We start from the raw sequence: 16,817 nt of genomic DNA, 5'->3' as shown, positions 1-16,817 counted from the left end.
GTACTCGCGTGGTCTGTAATGAGACAATGACAACACTGCACCATACGTTCTCCACAGAAAACAAGGTAATTTCAACAATTTTCCACTCTCTGTGATGTTTTTCTCAAAAGAGCGGGCCTTCTTTATGTGTGCAAAGATTTCTGTTGCAGCTCTCCATAGATAGCCATGACAAAGAGAAAGCATGAAAGCTTCTAGGTCAGAACATTCATCGTTGCTTATCTGGCCCTCGGAGACATTAGCTAATCAAGGCACGATACTCCATACAATAGGACAAGTGCTGTAAAGCTACTTCTGTTATCCCAGCAAACATGGAGACTTATCATTCTCATGGCCATTTTACAGGATTTGTTTTCTTCTGACAACAACATCGACAGCCTGTGGTGCTATTGACTCCAACAATGAATCTGATGCTAGCTCTGTGTGTTATCGTCTCCCTAATAACTGTCTTTTTTTAATTTTTTTTTCTTTCCCACCCCATTTGTGAGAATTTCTCCCCTGCAGCTCTTCTCTATCAGGCCCCTGCAGCTGCTGTTATTTTAGATATGGCAGGAAGTAGGTACCGGAAAACAGCAAGAGCTCACAACACTCAGAAAAATCTAGAAATTCCTCTGATTTACCCCAGGCTCTGGCTCCAATCAAAGCTGGTTGAAAAAAGAAAATGAAAAGGGAGAGAGAGGGTGTTGGCGGAGGGAAAGGCCCTGGGCTGTGTGTGTCAGGAAGGAGAGTTTCAGCCATCACCTCCTGCAGGGTACTGGGGAGTTGCTCGACATGGCCATGTGGACAGGGAGTGCTTGGCTGGGAGCAGTGTTCCATGCTGCTGGCAAGGCACAGCTGGGGCCAGCACCTTCCCTCAACAGCCGAGAAAACTTTTTTTTGTCTCCTGAGGGACATGCTTTTCTAAAAATCCATCCTTGTGTCACATTCTCCCCTCTCATGTCTGGTGTGCACCTAAAGCAGATCAGCTTCCCTGGTCATCCGGTGGCTCCTGTAAATGCTTTTAGCAGCACTTAGCAAAGGATGCCAACCAAAGACACTGGTGGAAAGTCACTGGAGCAGGAAACTTACATCACTACTACTATTATTATTATTATTTTTACTATGACTATTATTTTTATTATAATTTTACAGCTCAGATGGGATACTTCTTAATCTGCTCAGGAAAGACATTTTTAGTCCCTTTGAGTACTTTTTAAATTGGGCTGACTCTGGAGGTGACTTCTGAAAGGAAAGATTAAAAGAAGAAATTATAAAAACACCTCCAAACCTTTCAGTTCAGCAAGCAGTTTAGAAAAAAAGACACCACCATCCCCATACACAAAGATGTACACAGCAAAGATGCTACCTTTAGAATTGGTTTTAGTAAAGAAATCTTCCTCTTTGACAAAGCAGATAAGGAGGAAGATGTTCACCCACAGACATCTCACACTATTAGCAATCTAGTTAACATCTGTAAATGTTTTAGGGAAAGAAATTACACTTTGAGACATTTCTTTTTTAATTACAGGCTCCAGATGAGATTTGTTAGAGCAGGGAAATGTATCCCATAGCGACTGATGTCAATAGCAAGCAGTCCCTAAAGCCAGCCAGGATTGGGAAAACCATGCTGTTTGCTGCTCTTGGCACTGCTCCCTGCTTTCACAATGTCAAACTTAGAACTGCCTTTATATGTACTTTCCATTTTTTTTTCCACAGTAGCTGTTGCCAGGAAGCTGTAAACTACCGTATATCACTCAGATTTAAGAACCTAAACTTTAAAACAAATTAAACTCTTGTTGACATTGTAGTAAAAAATCAGAATCGAACTGAACAGCTCAGTAAAACTGCACTTCAATTATTTTATGGATTTAAGATTGTTTTCTAGGATTCCCAGACTCCCAATACAGCAAAGTTATTTCCTTTTGGCAGATGTCTGGAAAAAAAAATTCGTTGAATGGATGAAATTATGTGGCAGACACTGGGTTGAAGCCTAAAGGGAGGAAATGGTGTCTCCCCAGCACCTGTAAATATTTGCTCTGTGTCTTGACCAGGAGAGACTTTCGTCCATACTTCAAAAAAAATTTTCAAGGTTTTTATTTTGTGAATTTTAAAGAAAATAGAATTTTCATCTGTCAAAACCCAGTTCCTAGCTAGGTGTTTATGTGGGTTTGAATGAGAATGGCAAACACAGATCTGATCCACCCTTTAGAACCACGTCCAAATGCAGGTAAATGCATGCAGCACACCAGTGTTCCCAGTTCTTGGCCTCTTCTTATCTTTCATTTCCCTACTTAGTGTTAATGTTGGGTATTCTTTTTATAATTCTTTCTTCTTTTTTTCCTATTCTGTAAAGTGGAAACAAAGGTTTCCATCTGATTAATTGCCAGGTTTCCATTCTTTTTTGTGTTTCCTCTCAAAACAGTTTTGAATGAAAGTATTTCAGAAATTTGTGTAGACGGAAGCTACTGGAGATAATAATTTGTTTCATGGAACTATGTTTTACAGAAGGTGTGATTGCACAAGAAGGGCTGTTGTGTGGAGCAAACAACAATCAACTTGCACAGCCTTTCATCAAAATATTTGTTTTTTTCTTTTATCCCATCATTGGAATGTCTTTGATGTCCCTAAGGCCCCAGCCTGAAAAGGGTTGGGTTTACAGGGTCTTCAGCAAGACCCTGACAGGATCTTCAGCAAGAGCTGACCCTTGCTGGGTTGCTCCTGTCACAAGGGTGCTTCTGAAGATAGAGCAGGATATTGCACATCTGCATGCCCACAGCTAGGTCCTGGGGTCTGCATGTTCTGGCTGATCTCCTCGGGCAGCAGGGAGCTGCCTGCCACTTCAAGCAATGTGTAGTTGTGTGGATTTTCCAAAGCTCCTTGTGTTAGGTTCCATGCATTCACCTCCTGGTCTGAATTGGCTGACTTGACCTGGCTGAATCTCATATAAGCAGCCAGTTTTCTTCATTGTAGCATTAATAAATTTTTTAAAGCTCTTCTTGAATTACTGTTAAAGTTCTTCCACTCATTTTGTTGCCCAGAGCACCTCTCAAAAGTCCAGGCCAACTCCTACTAGAGTTTGGATGTGCTGCGAGATTCACAGCCTGGGCCATGGAAGCACCCTGTCATTTCTCAGCTATTGAGAAGCAAGGGATTTTGAGTCCAGGTACTCAAAAGAGGCAGAAAAGAAGCCTGTTGCACATTGCAAGTGGTTGTTTGGGAAGTGTAATGCAAACATTTTGAATAAAATTTCAGGTCCTTAAGTGTGTTTGAGAGATGAGTGTTGCATGCCTGCTCTCAAGTGCCTTTTTCCTTGTTCTCTAGTGCTGGCAGCAGGTTTACAGGCTTCATTCTCGAGGCGGAATAAATTTCCTCTCTAGTCAAGAGCGCTGAGCTTCAGCAGGGTTCTTGTGTCAAGCACTGAGCTGCAAGGAGGAAGGTTTTGTCTTCCCCGAGAGCCTGGCTGTGATTCTTACTGAATTCTTGCAACTGTATCTGGTGTTTTACTGTTGACATTGTTCTGTCAGTCCAGCCTAAGCTTGAGCCCTTCTGCAGCTAGACACAGCATGTGGGAGAGTGGAAAAGAGGAAGAGACATTTTGCTGTGTTTGCAGCTCTGCCGCACTGGGACCATGTACAAATAAGAGTATTCTTCCAGCTGCTATAATTTGAGATTCTTGCTATAGGCGATTTTAGCATCCAAGGAGTACTGGAGTCCGGCAACTGTCTGGACACAGTGGCTTTCACATCCACGTCTCTGCACTGGTTACAGCACCTACTAACACCCACCTGGTGGTTTCCCCACCATGGCCCAGGTTGCATTGATATGTCTCCAGTGTGGGTCCAGTAAATCAGCCTTTGGTTCAAACCTTCTCAGCCAAACTGGATGAGAGTTGTGTTATGAAAAGGTCTTTACCTAGTTAGTGTGGTGCAAAACCAGTGCAAGAATGTCATTAACCACTGCCAGTGCTCTTGTCCAAGGAGCCGTGGCAGAGAGGACATGCATTCCTCTTTGAACTGCAGTGTTCTCCCAAACAGCAGATGTTGCCGTGGTTAAAATGAACTCCTGTGGCATTACGTACAGCTCACATTATGGTGGTGACCAGGTTATCATGCCACAAGCAAATTTATTGCATGATTTTTTTTATTGCATCTGGTTTTTTGCAGGCTGTTTGCAGCTGCCAGTTCAGATTCCCAGAGCCAGCCCTTCATCTGTGCCCACTGCTGAAGATTAGCAGCTGTGTTCCATCACCTAAGGATTTCCTCCAGCTAGCGTGACCTTTCCCAGCCTAGTCCCCAGCAGGCTCATAGGTGGATTTCTTTTCCCTTATCAAACACATAAAAATTTTATTAGCTCCACCTAGCCTTTCTCTTCCATCCAGCAGCATGTGGCCACTCACTGAGTCATCTTATGGCCATCATTTTATCTGCCTGAGCAAAAACCCTGTGAATTAGAGGTTACCAAACAGGGCTCAGCCTTCACCACAGCCTGGGTGTGGATGTGGCCCAACAGTGGTCGCTTCCTGAAGCAGCTCATAGGCACATGTTCTATGGTATAGGCAGCAGTATCCTAGTGTTGTTCCTGCTTCAGTGCCCTCTTTGCTAGGTGATGTGAATAATAGCACTGATATTTTTTTGTTTAGCACACACTTTATTGATGAAAAGGTTTATAAAGGAAAGAGGTGTTGATGCTGGTGATGATAATAGGGCAAGTAGGGTCCATTTAAAAAAAAAAAACACCACTAAACCAAAACCAAACCCTTCTTGCTCAGATCAGATAGAACCTGTTTTAACCTTGTCTCCATGACACTTCCAGTGTTGAGACCATGTTACTCCTACTAAAGTCCATCAGACTTTGAAGCTGGTTGAGTAGAAGAAGAGTTGAGTCGCTTGGCTGTTCTCTGTCATGGAAAGAAAAGAGCACTCAGCAAATACTGCAGTGTGACCCAAAGTGCTTTTTTTCTTTCCCCTATTTGTTATTCCGTTGCTTTATTTGATATGCCCAGCTGCACACGAGCTGTTTTTTTATGAACAGCAGTGCAAGGTGGCTCATTTTGGAGGATTCCAGATGATCACTAGGGGCCACACTATTATTACATAAAGTCAATTAAAGAGCATACGTGCACATCCTATTGATTTGATTTAGAACTAACGAAAACTTCAGTAATGTGCAATTACAAGAAACTTAATGACCCCTTTATATTGAATGCAACTTCTGTGGCACCTAATATACTTTGATGAATTGCTCATTATGTGCAATGTTGGAAAAGCTTCTAAAAAGATTAATAATTGTATAATCGATAAAGAAATTCAGTCTTGTTTGGCTTTTTTTTAAACTCTGAAATCAGTATGCTATGGAGATTATGGACCCTCCCTTTCTCTGTTTTCTTCCCCCCTGTACCTCCAGAATATTTTTTTTCTAAAGCTAATCTGTCACTTTTCCAGCATGTGGAGAAGGCCCTTCCTGTGTTATGTGGAAAGGCCTGGCCTGATGCAGATTGCTGTGTGAGATGCTAAAGGTTGGTGCCAGCTGCCCACAGAAATCACTGGCGTTTGGCTGGATGTGTACACATGGGATGCTCCTTTGGCAGGGTATGAAGTCCCCAAGTAGCAGCCTTCAGTGTCAGGCTCAGAGCTTTGCAACATGGTCCAGATTTACTCCCCTCTCCCATTCACTGCCTGTAAACACTGGGAGCTGCCAGCCCTTGGGATCATCATATGGGCTTTAACCTTGCTCTTCTAACCATAGGATGCTTTGAGGCCCTCATGTCTCAAGTGTTGTCCATCCTGTAGCTGACTATTGGTTGTGAGGTACAGCAAACCTTGAAGGATGGGATCAGGAATATGAGAGTAAAAAGGAAAAAGAGGAAGTTTCATTTTGGTTACATTCAGGATTTAATAAATGCTGCCAGAGACATCTGGAGGCTAAAAAATAGGCAAATGCAGAATTGCTTTAAATTTATTTCAGTTTTGAATCGAGTCTCATCATGCTTCAGGGCATAATTCGTAAGTTCTGAATACTGGGGTCTGACAGCACTATTTCATTGTTGGTCATTAGACTGAAAAGTAGAACTCTTATCCAGCATCAATTTGCATTACTGTAGTGCTTATGGCAGAGGCAGATTTCTGGTGTCTCTGGTAAAGCGGTGCGTGGTCTTCCTTACTCCTTCCTGACTGGTGCCCACAAAGCTTCCACAGCAGTGCCGACCTCAGGTTTTGGCTGCCTTAGGTAACATTTGTGTAGTTTGTCTGTCATGTGGAAATTTTGTGTAAAACATAAAATATGTCTGTTTTGTTTCCCTTACAGATGCTCTTAAGAATGTAAACACATAATTTTGGTTAAAATGTGGTTTATTTGTCCTTTGCCCAGCCTTATCCTCACACGTATGTGTATGCTTGTGTCAAACGTGGCTTGCATCATACCAGGGCAGATCCTGCAGCCTCTGCGCAGCCCAAATCCCCGTCGCTCCAGGCAAGGTTGGCCTCAGTGAGGGCTGCTTTAAATTCCTTTTGACTCTCTGATTCTTTGGTAAGAAGGGTAAATCAGGTTCAGTGCAGCCACTCTCAGATTGAGAGCAGAAACAAGCTAAAGTTTAGACCCCGGTGTGTTGGGAATCACTGCAGCTCTGCTGATATCCTGCATTAATTTCCAGCAGCCAGGGGATTCATCCCTAAGTCTTTGCAGAGCAAGAGACACAGGGCTTTTCCATGGGAAGGATAAAAAAAATCCAAACCCAGGAGTTTTGGTGTGATAGGATGGGACTCATTTAGTCTGGCCACCTAGTCAAGAGCCCCCGTTAAATTGCTGCCACACAGTGCTGTCATCACACTTCGAGGAACCTTTCCCATTAGCTCTCCTCAGCACAACCGCCGTGGGAGATTTTGGGTTAGTTGGGGTTGTTGAGCTAAATAAGGCAGAGGGTAAAGCAGGTAGGAAAATGACTCCATGTTAATGGCTGTCATGCACAACAATACCATGCATCGCGCCAAGCTGACGTTCTTATGGGAGGATCATGTTTTATTAAAACCTGCTAGTTTTTGTCACTCACTTGCTCCACTGTCCTATTCTCTGTCTCTAAAAATAGCATACTCTGTGGTGGTGGCTTATTATGATTAAACAGACAAAAATAAGTTTAAGGTTTAAACACATTCAGGATACCTGAGGTAATACAAGATCTGACTTCTTTATGGAACATGTGAAGTTACATTTTCCATGTAACAAGTCATGAGACTTGTTTTGTTTGGGTTTTAATTCAGTAAGCTTTAATGCAGTCTATAGTTTTGCATTACAGTCTGGCACCTCAGGAATTTGTATCACCGTTTTCTGATGTTTTACCTTACTCATAGGACAATACTTACTAGCTTTGAAAAAGACATCTCTACTTTTTTCAGTGATTTGAGTCATAATTCTACATTGTTTGTTGCAGTTTTCATATGTCAGAAAGGAATGATGCCTATTAATAGTGAGGAAGTAGATACCCTGATAAAAACTGTAGAATTTTAATCATGGGATGGAGTGAGCCTAATTTCTTTACTTGCTCTATATATGTCTATATTTAGTAATTTTTCTCTTAAAATAAAATCTGTCCATGGAGATAAGAAAAACACTTTTTCCTCCTATTTTGCTTCCTCTGCATTCACTTGCATCTTTGAATTCCTCTTCAGTGAGGCTAATACGTGGCATTTCATCTGAAATGAAGCACATACAAGAGCCTGATGGAGCAAGATATGGCATCATTACTGGTGAAAAAAATCTGAGGGCAGTAATTATAGACAGCAAAGTGAACATCGTGCTACAAAGCATTACTACAGGTAGCATGGATTCAGCATCAAACTCATATGCTCGCTCCAGAGCTCTGTGTCCCTGTCTCTGTTCATATGTTGAATAGTGACAGCAGAAATTTAGAGCACTTGTGGGTACATCCACGCTGTGTAATGAGCTATGTGGCAAGATCCCTGACCTGGATATCGCTGTAGTTGTACCCATGTAAGGCTTGACCTGAGCTAGTGAATTCTGCCAGAAGGCAAAAACGATGAGCTAAACCGAGGCAGTTTTGCTTTCAGGACTGCTACTCTTTCTGGAGGTTGCTCAAACCTTCCACAAACCTTCTGGAGGTTGTGACACAGAAGGTGTGCAGTCTGACCAATGTCAAACATGGTCCAAACAGAGTATCCAAACATGGCACTGCACTGCTTGAGCAGTTACACCTATCTGAAAGATGAAGCGTTATTGCCTGGACATGGCCAAATCTGAGCATAGTTTACCACAGGCTTTCCACGCATGTAGCTTGAAAGGTGCAGCTGGTATTACTTGTATTTTCCAAGCCATGTGAACCAGTCAGAGCAGGTTGCTTTTGTTCATTTTCATCAAGAGAGCGTTACGGCATCTCAACCTCCGTCTTCAGTTCTGCTCCATGGGCAGTGGTCCCCAGCGGACACAGGTGGACATGAAGTTAGTTGGTCAACTTGTGGATAGAAACTTGATGTGACCCTGAATGCCTTGATGTCTTGGGACATACCATGTGGCACTTCCTATTGATAAGGAAACCAAAAACCATCCTGAAGGAACCAAGCTGCTGCCGTCGCTATTTACAGGGGAACGGGGACGTGTGAATCACGTGGTGTCAGCTCAGTGCATAACCTCTCAGTGCCCTTTTGCTTCAACTCTATCACACCCCTTACAGAGCGGAGAGCCACAAAGCTCTCTTGCGGAAGAGAAGCGTGCAGTGGTAAAGGGGCGCAGCAGTAAATACAGCCCAGAGTTCTGTTGCTCAGCCTTTCTGGGCCCCTGTTGAAGTGGATTGAAGTCATTAGAAGGATGCTCTTTGACTTCCACAGCCTTTGGTATGTGATGTGTGAGGAGACAGCAGCTTAACCCAGCCAGAAACTGGAGACTTAATGTTACTGCTCACAAAGTGAACAGAGATGGGATGTTTTGAAACTGCTATCGTTCCCCCACAAAACTGTAGACTCAGCTCTTTATAGTTGTGGGTTTGACCATGGTTTTCATCCACATTCCATTTTTTCAGACTCTTGGTAACATTCATCTTTAGGAGTATGAAGTCTTCCAATCTCTGCTATTTGTATCCCCAAAAAGCTCTCCAGTTGGAGGAACCCCATGCATGTGCCCTCTCGCTACTCTCTGTGCCACTGACCTTGTAATTGCTTTGATCTGAGAGGGATCAGTCTCTGAGCTGGAAGGCAGAACTTTGTCTTAGAAGAACAGGTATTTTATTAATAACAAATATAAATAATAAAGCCACATTGTTATCCATATTAGTAGTCAGATGCAGAAATCTGCAGAAATTTAAAGTTTTGCCAGTTGATGGAATTCATGTGCAGCCACTAAATGTTAAAAATATTCCATTTCCTATGAAGTTCACATCTATATATGGAACATACATTTGTTCAGATATAACTGGTTGTCCTGTTCCGTGCAGAAACCCAAACTGTTGCATCGGTAAGACACTGATTTTGCTAATTAATAAGGCAAAAAATTCCATTGCAAGGGCATTTCAAAGCAAAACTAAATACAAGAAGAAAAAAACTACTTATTAAACTAAAATGTGGTGTAACAGCTCACCACATCCTGCTACCGTGGCATCTGCTGTTTAGCAAAGGAAAGGTTCCTCTTTCAGAAGCCTTGACAGGTAGAGAGGTCACGTGTTACCTGCATTTCTCAGCATTATTATTTTTTGACTTTTCTGTCAGTGGAAAAGCTGAACATGACAATGGAAAATACCAGTTGAGAGAAGGCATTGTGGGGAACTGTAGGTGTTAGCTATGAAAGTGACAGTGGCCTCCCACCCCAAAGCCAGCAGAAAAACAGTGAAAAAAAAAGTCTGATGACAAAGGCACTGTACATTTTAGTACTCAGCTGTTTGATCTGATAGGGATCAACCTATTGCTGTAAGGGAAAAGATTTGCTACTTTAGGCATTGAAGATTAAACATCTTGCATGCTATTCCAGATCTGGTGCTAAGCTGTATGCAGGGCCTACAACAAGCCAGGTAATGAGTTGGATCTCATCTGTCCTGTTTATAAAATAGGTCTTTTCAAGTACTCAGGCTACGTTGTTTTAAAAATGAGTGTAGAGGCTTTGCAACCTTCCTTTGAAGAATGCTGTGCTTATTCAAAACCCAGCTACTCCTGGAATGGTACTACAGAGATGAATGGATGCGTATCCAAGCGCAGCAGAATCAAAGAACAGCATTTGCTTTAGGAATGAAACTCAAACCCAGGCCAAAATACTGCTTGCATTGAATACTGCTGTTCTGTGGAGCACACACAATCTTCTTGTAATAGTAACAGGTTTAGAAGTCAGAACTTGAGCATTCAAGACAGCAAACAGCTGAATCTCCTTAAGTATATAATAAATATTTTGTTAGAAAGGTGAAAACTAAGAGAAAAATGCCAGTTATTTTGTCTACACAAACAGTATATCTTGCTTCTTGGGGAAGTTCTCCAGTGGTCCTACAAGATCAAGTGGAGCCCTGAGGATACCAAGGGGAAGGAGTGGAATAGATGGCAAAGGAGATAGTGAACAGGGAACAGTCAGCTCATTCACATGACACATAAAATAAATTACAAGAAACAAACTGAAAACCAAAGAAACGCCATATTTTTTCCACCATCCACTTTTTCCACGCATAAACTGTGGAAGCCATTGCTATAGGAAACCTTGAAGGCCAAAACAAGTTCAGAAGGTTATTAGAAAACTTCATGAAAGAAAGTTCATCAAAGTTCACTACAAACAAGGATGCAGACCTCCTCTGGCTCACAAAGACCCCCAGCAGACTAAAGGTGTACCAGAGAAAGCATCACTGGAGGTGTACTGGTTCCTAAGCTCTTTCCCAAAGAATTGACTACTGGCCATTGTGGTAGTTGTGACACTAGTGTGGATGGGCATCACAAAGATGATGCATTAGCAGAACCATACTTCAGTAACAGAATGTTAGATTTGCTGTTGGGAAGGACAATCTTGGGTCAACCTACAACAAGAATATTAATGTTTTCCTAAGAAAAGAAAAGAAAAAAAAATCAGCTTGGGGTCAAACAAAACATTCCAAGACATTCCATTTGATGCAAAATAAAATATTTCCTAACATGCAACAAAAATATTAATATGTTTTGGAGTATTAAAAGAAGCAAATTTTCCAGAAATTAAAAATAAAAAATGTTGGGAGATCATTCATGGGAGTGCTGGACCATGCAGTTGGAGGTGGCAGGGAGCATCCTTCTAGCTGAGCCCAGCAAGCATCACCCAGCCCACTTCATGTGCACTTGCCTCCTGGTTTTCCCCTGTTCCCACCCACTAGAGGGTTTTCCTTCCAGCCTCAGGTGCCTTGGCGGGCAGTAAGGGAAAGCCCGCTCTCAGCACACTTCCCCTTTCAGCTCCCGTGTTTAGTGCTCTCTGCAAGATCAGCTGCACTGCCAGATCACGTATTGCCCCACCTGGGCCTTTTGCATGCACCCTTGTCCCTCTCTGCAGGTTTTTTCCACTGCATTATTGGGAATTTTTTTGCATTTTTGACATTGCGATGGCTAAAAGGGGACAAACAACAGTGAAATAAAGAGGTCAATGTCTGAGCCATGCTGTCCATGTACCACTGTGGATGAGAGAGACATTGAATGTCCTCTTGGTGGTTTTGATTGTGAGATCCAGTGGCAATGGGTACACTTGGGCTGAGGTTCTGTTGTCTCCTAAGTCCGTGCAGACATTGTCTAGTGACTGTTGTTGAACAGCTGGCAAATGTTGTTACATGGGGACGCCAGACTTACTCATCAAGGTAGCAGAAATCCACCTCTGTTGAGAAAGTTTTATATATATATATAAAATATAGAAATATATTTTAAATAAATAAAATAAAATATAATAAATATTATATATAATATTTATGCATTTTATATATAATCTATATAATAAAAACAAGAAATAAAGTGGTATGAGTCAATAACAAAATTACAAGTGACTTCAGCTGCAGACAGATTGATTTGGCTGCTGAGAGTTGGAGAGAGCGTGACTGAAGGAGCATCATGGTCTCATGGCCTGAGCCAAGGCAGGTGGGCTCTCAGCTGAAAGGAAAAGTCACGTCATATCTAGGGTAAGTCATGTGTCCTAGAGCACTTGAGTGACAGAGGATCAGCTGAGGGTACCTAGCGTGATTGGAAAGGGCAGCCTGTGAGTTTCTAAGATCATTTTGGAGGTGAACCTTTGGCTCTTAGACTCTCATGTCATCAAGTTGCTTCCAAAATATCTTTGCTAGATGCTCTAATAGGGGAAAGCGTGGGCAGGCTCTTGCTTTTGAAAGTTTTACTGAAAGAATCAAGCACATGTTGTAGCATTAGTCTGAGATTCAAGATGCCTTAGTGCTAATCCCAGCTGAGATGGGGAGATCCTTCATGTTTCCACTTCTCTGTCCCCATCTGTGAAATACAGGTGATATTTATGTTCACATTTTACAGAAGCACCATAAAGATTCATTATTTAATGTTTCTAACCACTGACTAACTATACAAAGAGCGACAATAGCCTTGCTAGTATCTTCATTTTATTTGCTGTAACAGAAACTTTGAGGGTAAGTTAGCAAAACTATGACACTGCCTGGCCCATATGAGGATTTGTTTTCATTGTCACATTCAACACCAAGGTTGCTATGTGGTTTTGCTGCATACCCAATATTGCTTTGAGAAATTTATCACAGAAACTATCTTTACAAAAGCATCATGGAAGAATCATCCCACAGAACTGTGCTGTTTGCGTTGAAGGCAGAGACTCAGTCCCAAAAGCTGTACGAAGTCTTGACACAAGTGAAAAGGATGGCACTTCTTGCTGTGTTTGGATGCATGCAGAGCAGTCTTTGCCACAGTGCAGGGCTTGCTGCTTGAATTTGTGTTTGCTGTTTGGTAATATTGAAGATTAACACCTCGGCACTCTCAAGTGAAAGAACTGCTTTGTCTTCACAACTCATTTCCATTTCTCTTAGTTTTCTTCTGTAAATAGGTAGTTATAGATGAAATTGATATTTCCTTTCCAAAGTATAGTGTGCATATCCATTGGTATATTTGGTTTTGGTGACCAGGACCTGTAACACAAATTGACTGATTAATGTGCTACAATTACTAAGTGGGCAATAGGTCTGCACTAAAAAAAAACCAAACCAAAATGACAACAAGAACAACAAACAAAACAAAAAAACAAGTCATAAAAACTGACCAAGTCGTAAACCCCAACACCCAAAGAACCCAACTGACTGGTTCAGAAAGTTGGTTTTAGACAGGCTTTGGTCTTTTCCAGTAAACACATGAAGTTATCTGGATTGCTGTGAACAGCAGCCTACAAGGAAAGGAAAATGCGGGCTTTTCCGTGATGCTTCCATGACGTGGGCATGTGTTTCCCAGTCCCAGCAATGTTAGGGAAACTCAGAAGCAGTGATAGCCCTAGTGATGGCATTTTGTCTATCTCTGTGTAAATCAGGTGGTGGCAGTTGCTGTAGGGAGGTGGAGTGGAAATAAAAGGGATGTTGTGTAGTCCACTGTCGATGACCTTTGCCAGGTTCAGTCATTTCCTGTCCATCTGCCAAAAATCACATGGACATAATTGGAGTGTGGGAAACTGTATTGCTTGATGATCTTCAGGGGAGGGGGAAAAGAATGAAAGAAGAACTTGTGAATAAGGAAAAAAACACTTTATCAGTGGAGATGCAGTCTGACTGGCTGATACTGAGATAGCAGACCTTGTTTATTCTTTCCTCTGACTCTTGCCGAGAGTTTTGTTTGTCCCTCTTGTCTGTTTGTGTGGATAGAAGTGAAGCGTGCGTGTCCACGTGTGTTTGGTCACCACGACAGGAGGGTATATACTTAAACATGTAACCAGCTCCAGGGAATGGGCAAGCACGCAGCAGTTTCCTCTCTTCTTTTGTTTTTTTTTTTTTCTAGATCAACCCACAGTGGAAAAAATCAGCATGTGAAGTTGTATTCTGTATAGGCATTGCAGCTGTACATAGCCAGGTTCGGTGATTTGCAGCCTTCTGCCACCAGTACCTACCATGGCTAACATACTTTCCAAATGGCTCTTTTTATGGAAGGAGTAGATAATTCTGAGGTCTTCTGTTGTTCTCTTGGTTTTACATTTCTGAGCCAGTTCTAGAGCAAATGAAATGTTTTATCTGTAAGTGATTTGAAATGTGAAGTATGTTTGATGCAATCAAGGATACAGGATGCTGCTGTTCTTGTGATGGCTGGTTTTACATGGTATTTAGCATGTTAATAACCTTGGTTAATCCTGCTGGTTTTGCACTGTGATCAGCCTGTACAAGCTACCTCGTGATGTTACACTTACTGTTCAGAGCTGTACTGAAACTGTCAAGGAACAAATGTGAGTTCGGGGGGCTGTGTACTGAAGAGACCTGCCTGCAGCAGTCGGATGTTAATTGATTCCTTTTCTCTTGTCTTCTCTCTTTGCAGTAAATGAAATTATAAAGAATGACCTTTCCAGTACCAATGTCCATTCATAGCTTTCAATATGGGCTTAGCATGAAATACAGACTTTTGACTTGGCTGGTGTGTCAGCTTGAGTAGAGAGATACCAAATAAAATGAAGATGTTGCCTGGTACCACTCTGACCTTCCACCTTACCGAATGTCTGGAACTGAAGATTTACCTCTTGCTTACAAAGAAGTAGCTCCTCAGCTTCAACTGATGAAACAGCTTTTTTAAAGAAAATCATCTCAAAAGAGAGAAGAAGGAGTACGCTCCGAGATGGCGCATTTCATGGGACAAAACTAGGAAACTCAGCAAAATCTGAGAGCTTCTTCCCAGTGCTGATCTTTTTGGCATGGCACCGCTGGAATACAGCCCTGGAAGTGCCTTATTTTACCAGGTTGTGGCATCAGGGCATTTTTAATAAGCTTTGAATTTGCTACCATTAAAAGTGTTGGTAGGTGCAGAAACTGTAGAGCTTGAATTCCTGAGAGTGATATTGGAAAAAAAAGTAGGACTCTGCAGCAGAGTAGGGAGAGCAGTCCCAACTCCAGTAAGACACGTTTATGAATTCCAGAATTTCTTCAGCTTTTCCTCTGCTGTAATGTACAGCCTATTGCCTTATTCTCAGTGCATTTCAAAAGCCTCCTGATTCGTCATCATCTCATCTTTTTTTTGCATATTGTCTTTATTATGTGCTAATGAATCATAGGGTTGTTAGAAGTAGCATGGTAAGATTTTGATTTTTATCCAGCTTCTGTCATAGCACAAGTGAGTTGAATAGCACAAAATAAAAAAGGTTGATGGACAAAAAATTGATATCTATCTTTTACATGATAGATGAATGTGTATGCATGTACATACATACTAGTATATATGCATATATTTATATATGACAAATAATATAGATGATTGCCTGATAAGGGCACTGAATTTAGCAATAATTTCAATTTCTGAGAATGCATTTCAAATCCACAACAGATATTTCAGCTACTTTTTTTGAGGGTTTGTTGCACCTAAAGCAGGTATGCATTTTCTTTCCTCACGCGGTTAAGCAAGCACTTTAGATAGGCAAGAAGAATGCATACAAGATACATGTTATTTACCAAATGTTGAAATATGAATTATAGTAACTGTAAATACCATTATGGAAGAATGTAAAATATTTGTTCAGTTATAATGTTATTATTCCGCAGAAGCCTTATAACTCTCTGCTACATGTATGAAAAAGGATATTACCAAAAAACCACCGAGGTTTAATATGCGGCGCTGTATAGTGTGTTTTCAGATTAGCTAATATTTCTGGAGTTACAGGTAGGCATGTAGTGTAGCCTTTAACATTGTATTTTTTACAATCAACTGCTTATTATATAACTAGTAGCAACCTATTATTTCATATAACAAAAAAAAAACTAAAATAAAATAGCATGACTTTAAATTAAAAATGTTTAACATTAATATTGTGCCTTAGGAATCTGTGCCCCCTCCTGGAAATACACCTGAACTACACCCCCGAGCTGGGGTGGCTCCTTAACCCTGATGCAATGAAGACTGAAGAGGTTTCACAAAAAAGTGAAATCCTCCTAAGCGTTTTAAAACATTATTCTGTAAAATTATGTCTTACTTTCTTTAGGGGGAAAAAAATGAAAGCCATATTTGTCACATTTGCACATTACTGTGAAGACATGAGAATATAATATGGCTATATGTACATAATATGCTGTTATTGGTCCTTATGATAGTCTGTATTCATCACTTGTTTAATCCCAGTTATTTACCCTGTATTTAGCATTGTAGACGTTGCATGAAACGTTTCTTATAGACTGCCATATGAAAAATTAAAAAGCTTGACAGATGTCAGCTTGACTTGTAGCTAGAAAATAGAACTAATAAAGCAACATGTTTTGCTGGAAGCTAGTCTTAGAGTGGTTCATTTTTTGTTATCTTGGAAAATCTTCCTTTCTCATAAAAAATAAGCATTTTTACATTATATACATATATCTATCTCTCCATCTTTTCTCTATGAACCAGATTGCATTCTGCTAATATAACCATCTTAGTATGGAAGCAAAGTCTCTTGTCAACGGACTCTTCTTCATTTCTCCACTTCATTTAAAGACATTGCTGCCAAGAAGAGAAACTAATATATAATATAATCCTCAGATTTAATTCTCTCAGTATTTCAGAAATGTCAATAAACTGTGCATGGAGGAATCTCTGGTTATGCCAAAGCAATTTTTTTATTCATATACATAAATACCTTGGGTGAGGCTTTAACCATACAGGACAATACACACACACAGAGGCACATCCTCCACGTGTTCACGTTTCAGCAGTAATTTCAGCAAACTTTTCAACTATATG

General features: G+C 41.1%; 1 protein-coding gene across 3 annotated transcripts in view; it reads left to right on the top strand.

The window, feature by feature from the left end:
- The window catches only part of NFATC1 (nuclear factor of activated T cells 1), a 111,100-nt gene extending 94,734 nt beyond the window's left edge, over positions 1-16,366 (top strand). For all 3 annotated transcript variants that reach the window (XM_027676002.1, XM_027676000.1, XM_027676001.1), the window contains one exon: positions 14,439-16,366. In XM_027676002.1, the coding sequence (XP_027531803.1) occupies positions 14,439-14,441 (3 nt within the window). In that variant the 3' untranslated portion in view covers positions 14,442-16,366. The remainder of the gene's footprint in view (positions 1-14,438) is intronic.
- The last annotated feature ends 451 nt before the right edge of the window (positions 16,367-16,817 follow it).

This window comes from Neopelma chrysocephalum, unplaced genomic scaffold (assembly GCF_003984885.1).
Source record: "Neopelma chrysocephalum unplaced genomic scaffold, ASM398488v2 Primary Assembly neopelma1_26, whole genome shotgun sequence".
Taxonomy (NCBI): Eukaryota; Metazoa; Chordata; class Aves; order Passeriformes; family Pipridae; genus Neopelma; species Neopelma chrysocephalum.
This window is presented reverse-complemented; position numbering and strand designations above follow the sequence as displayed.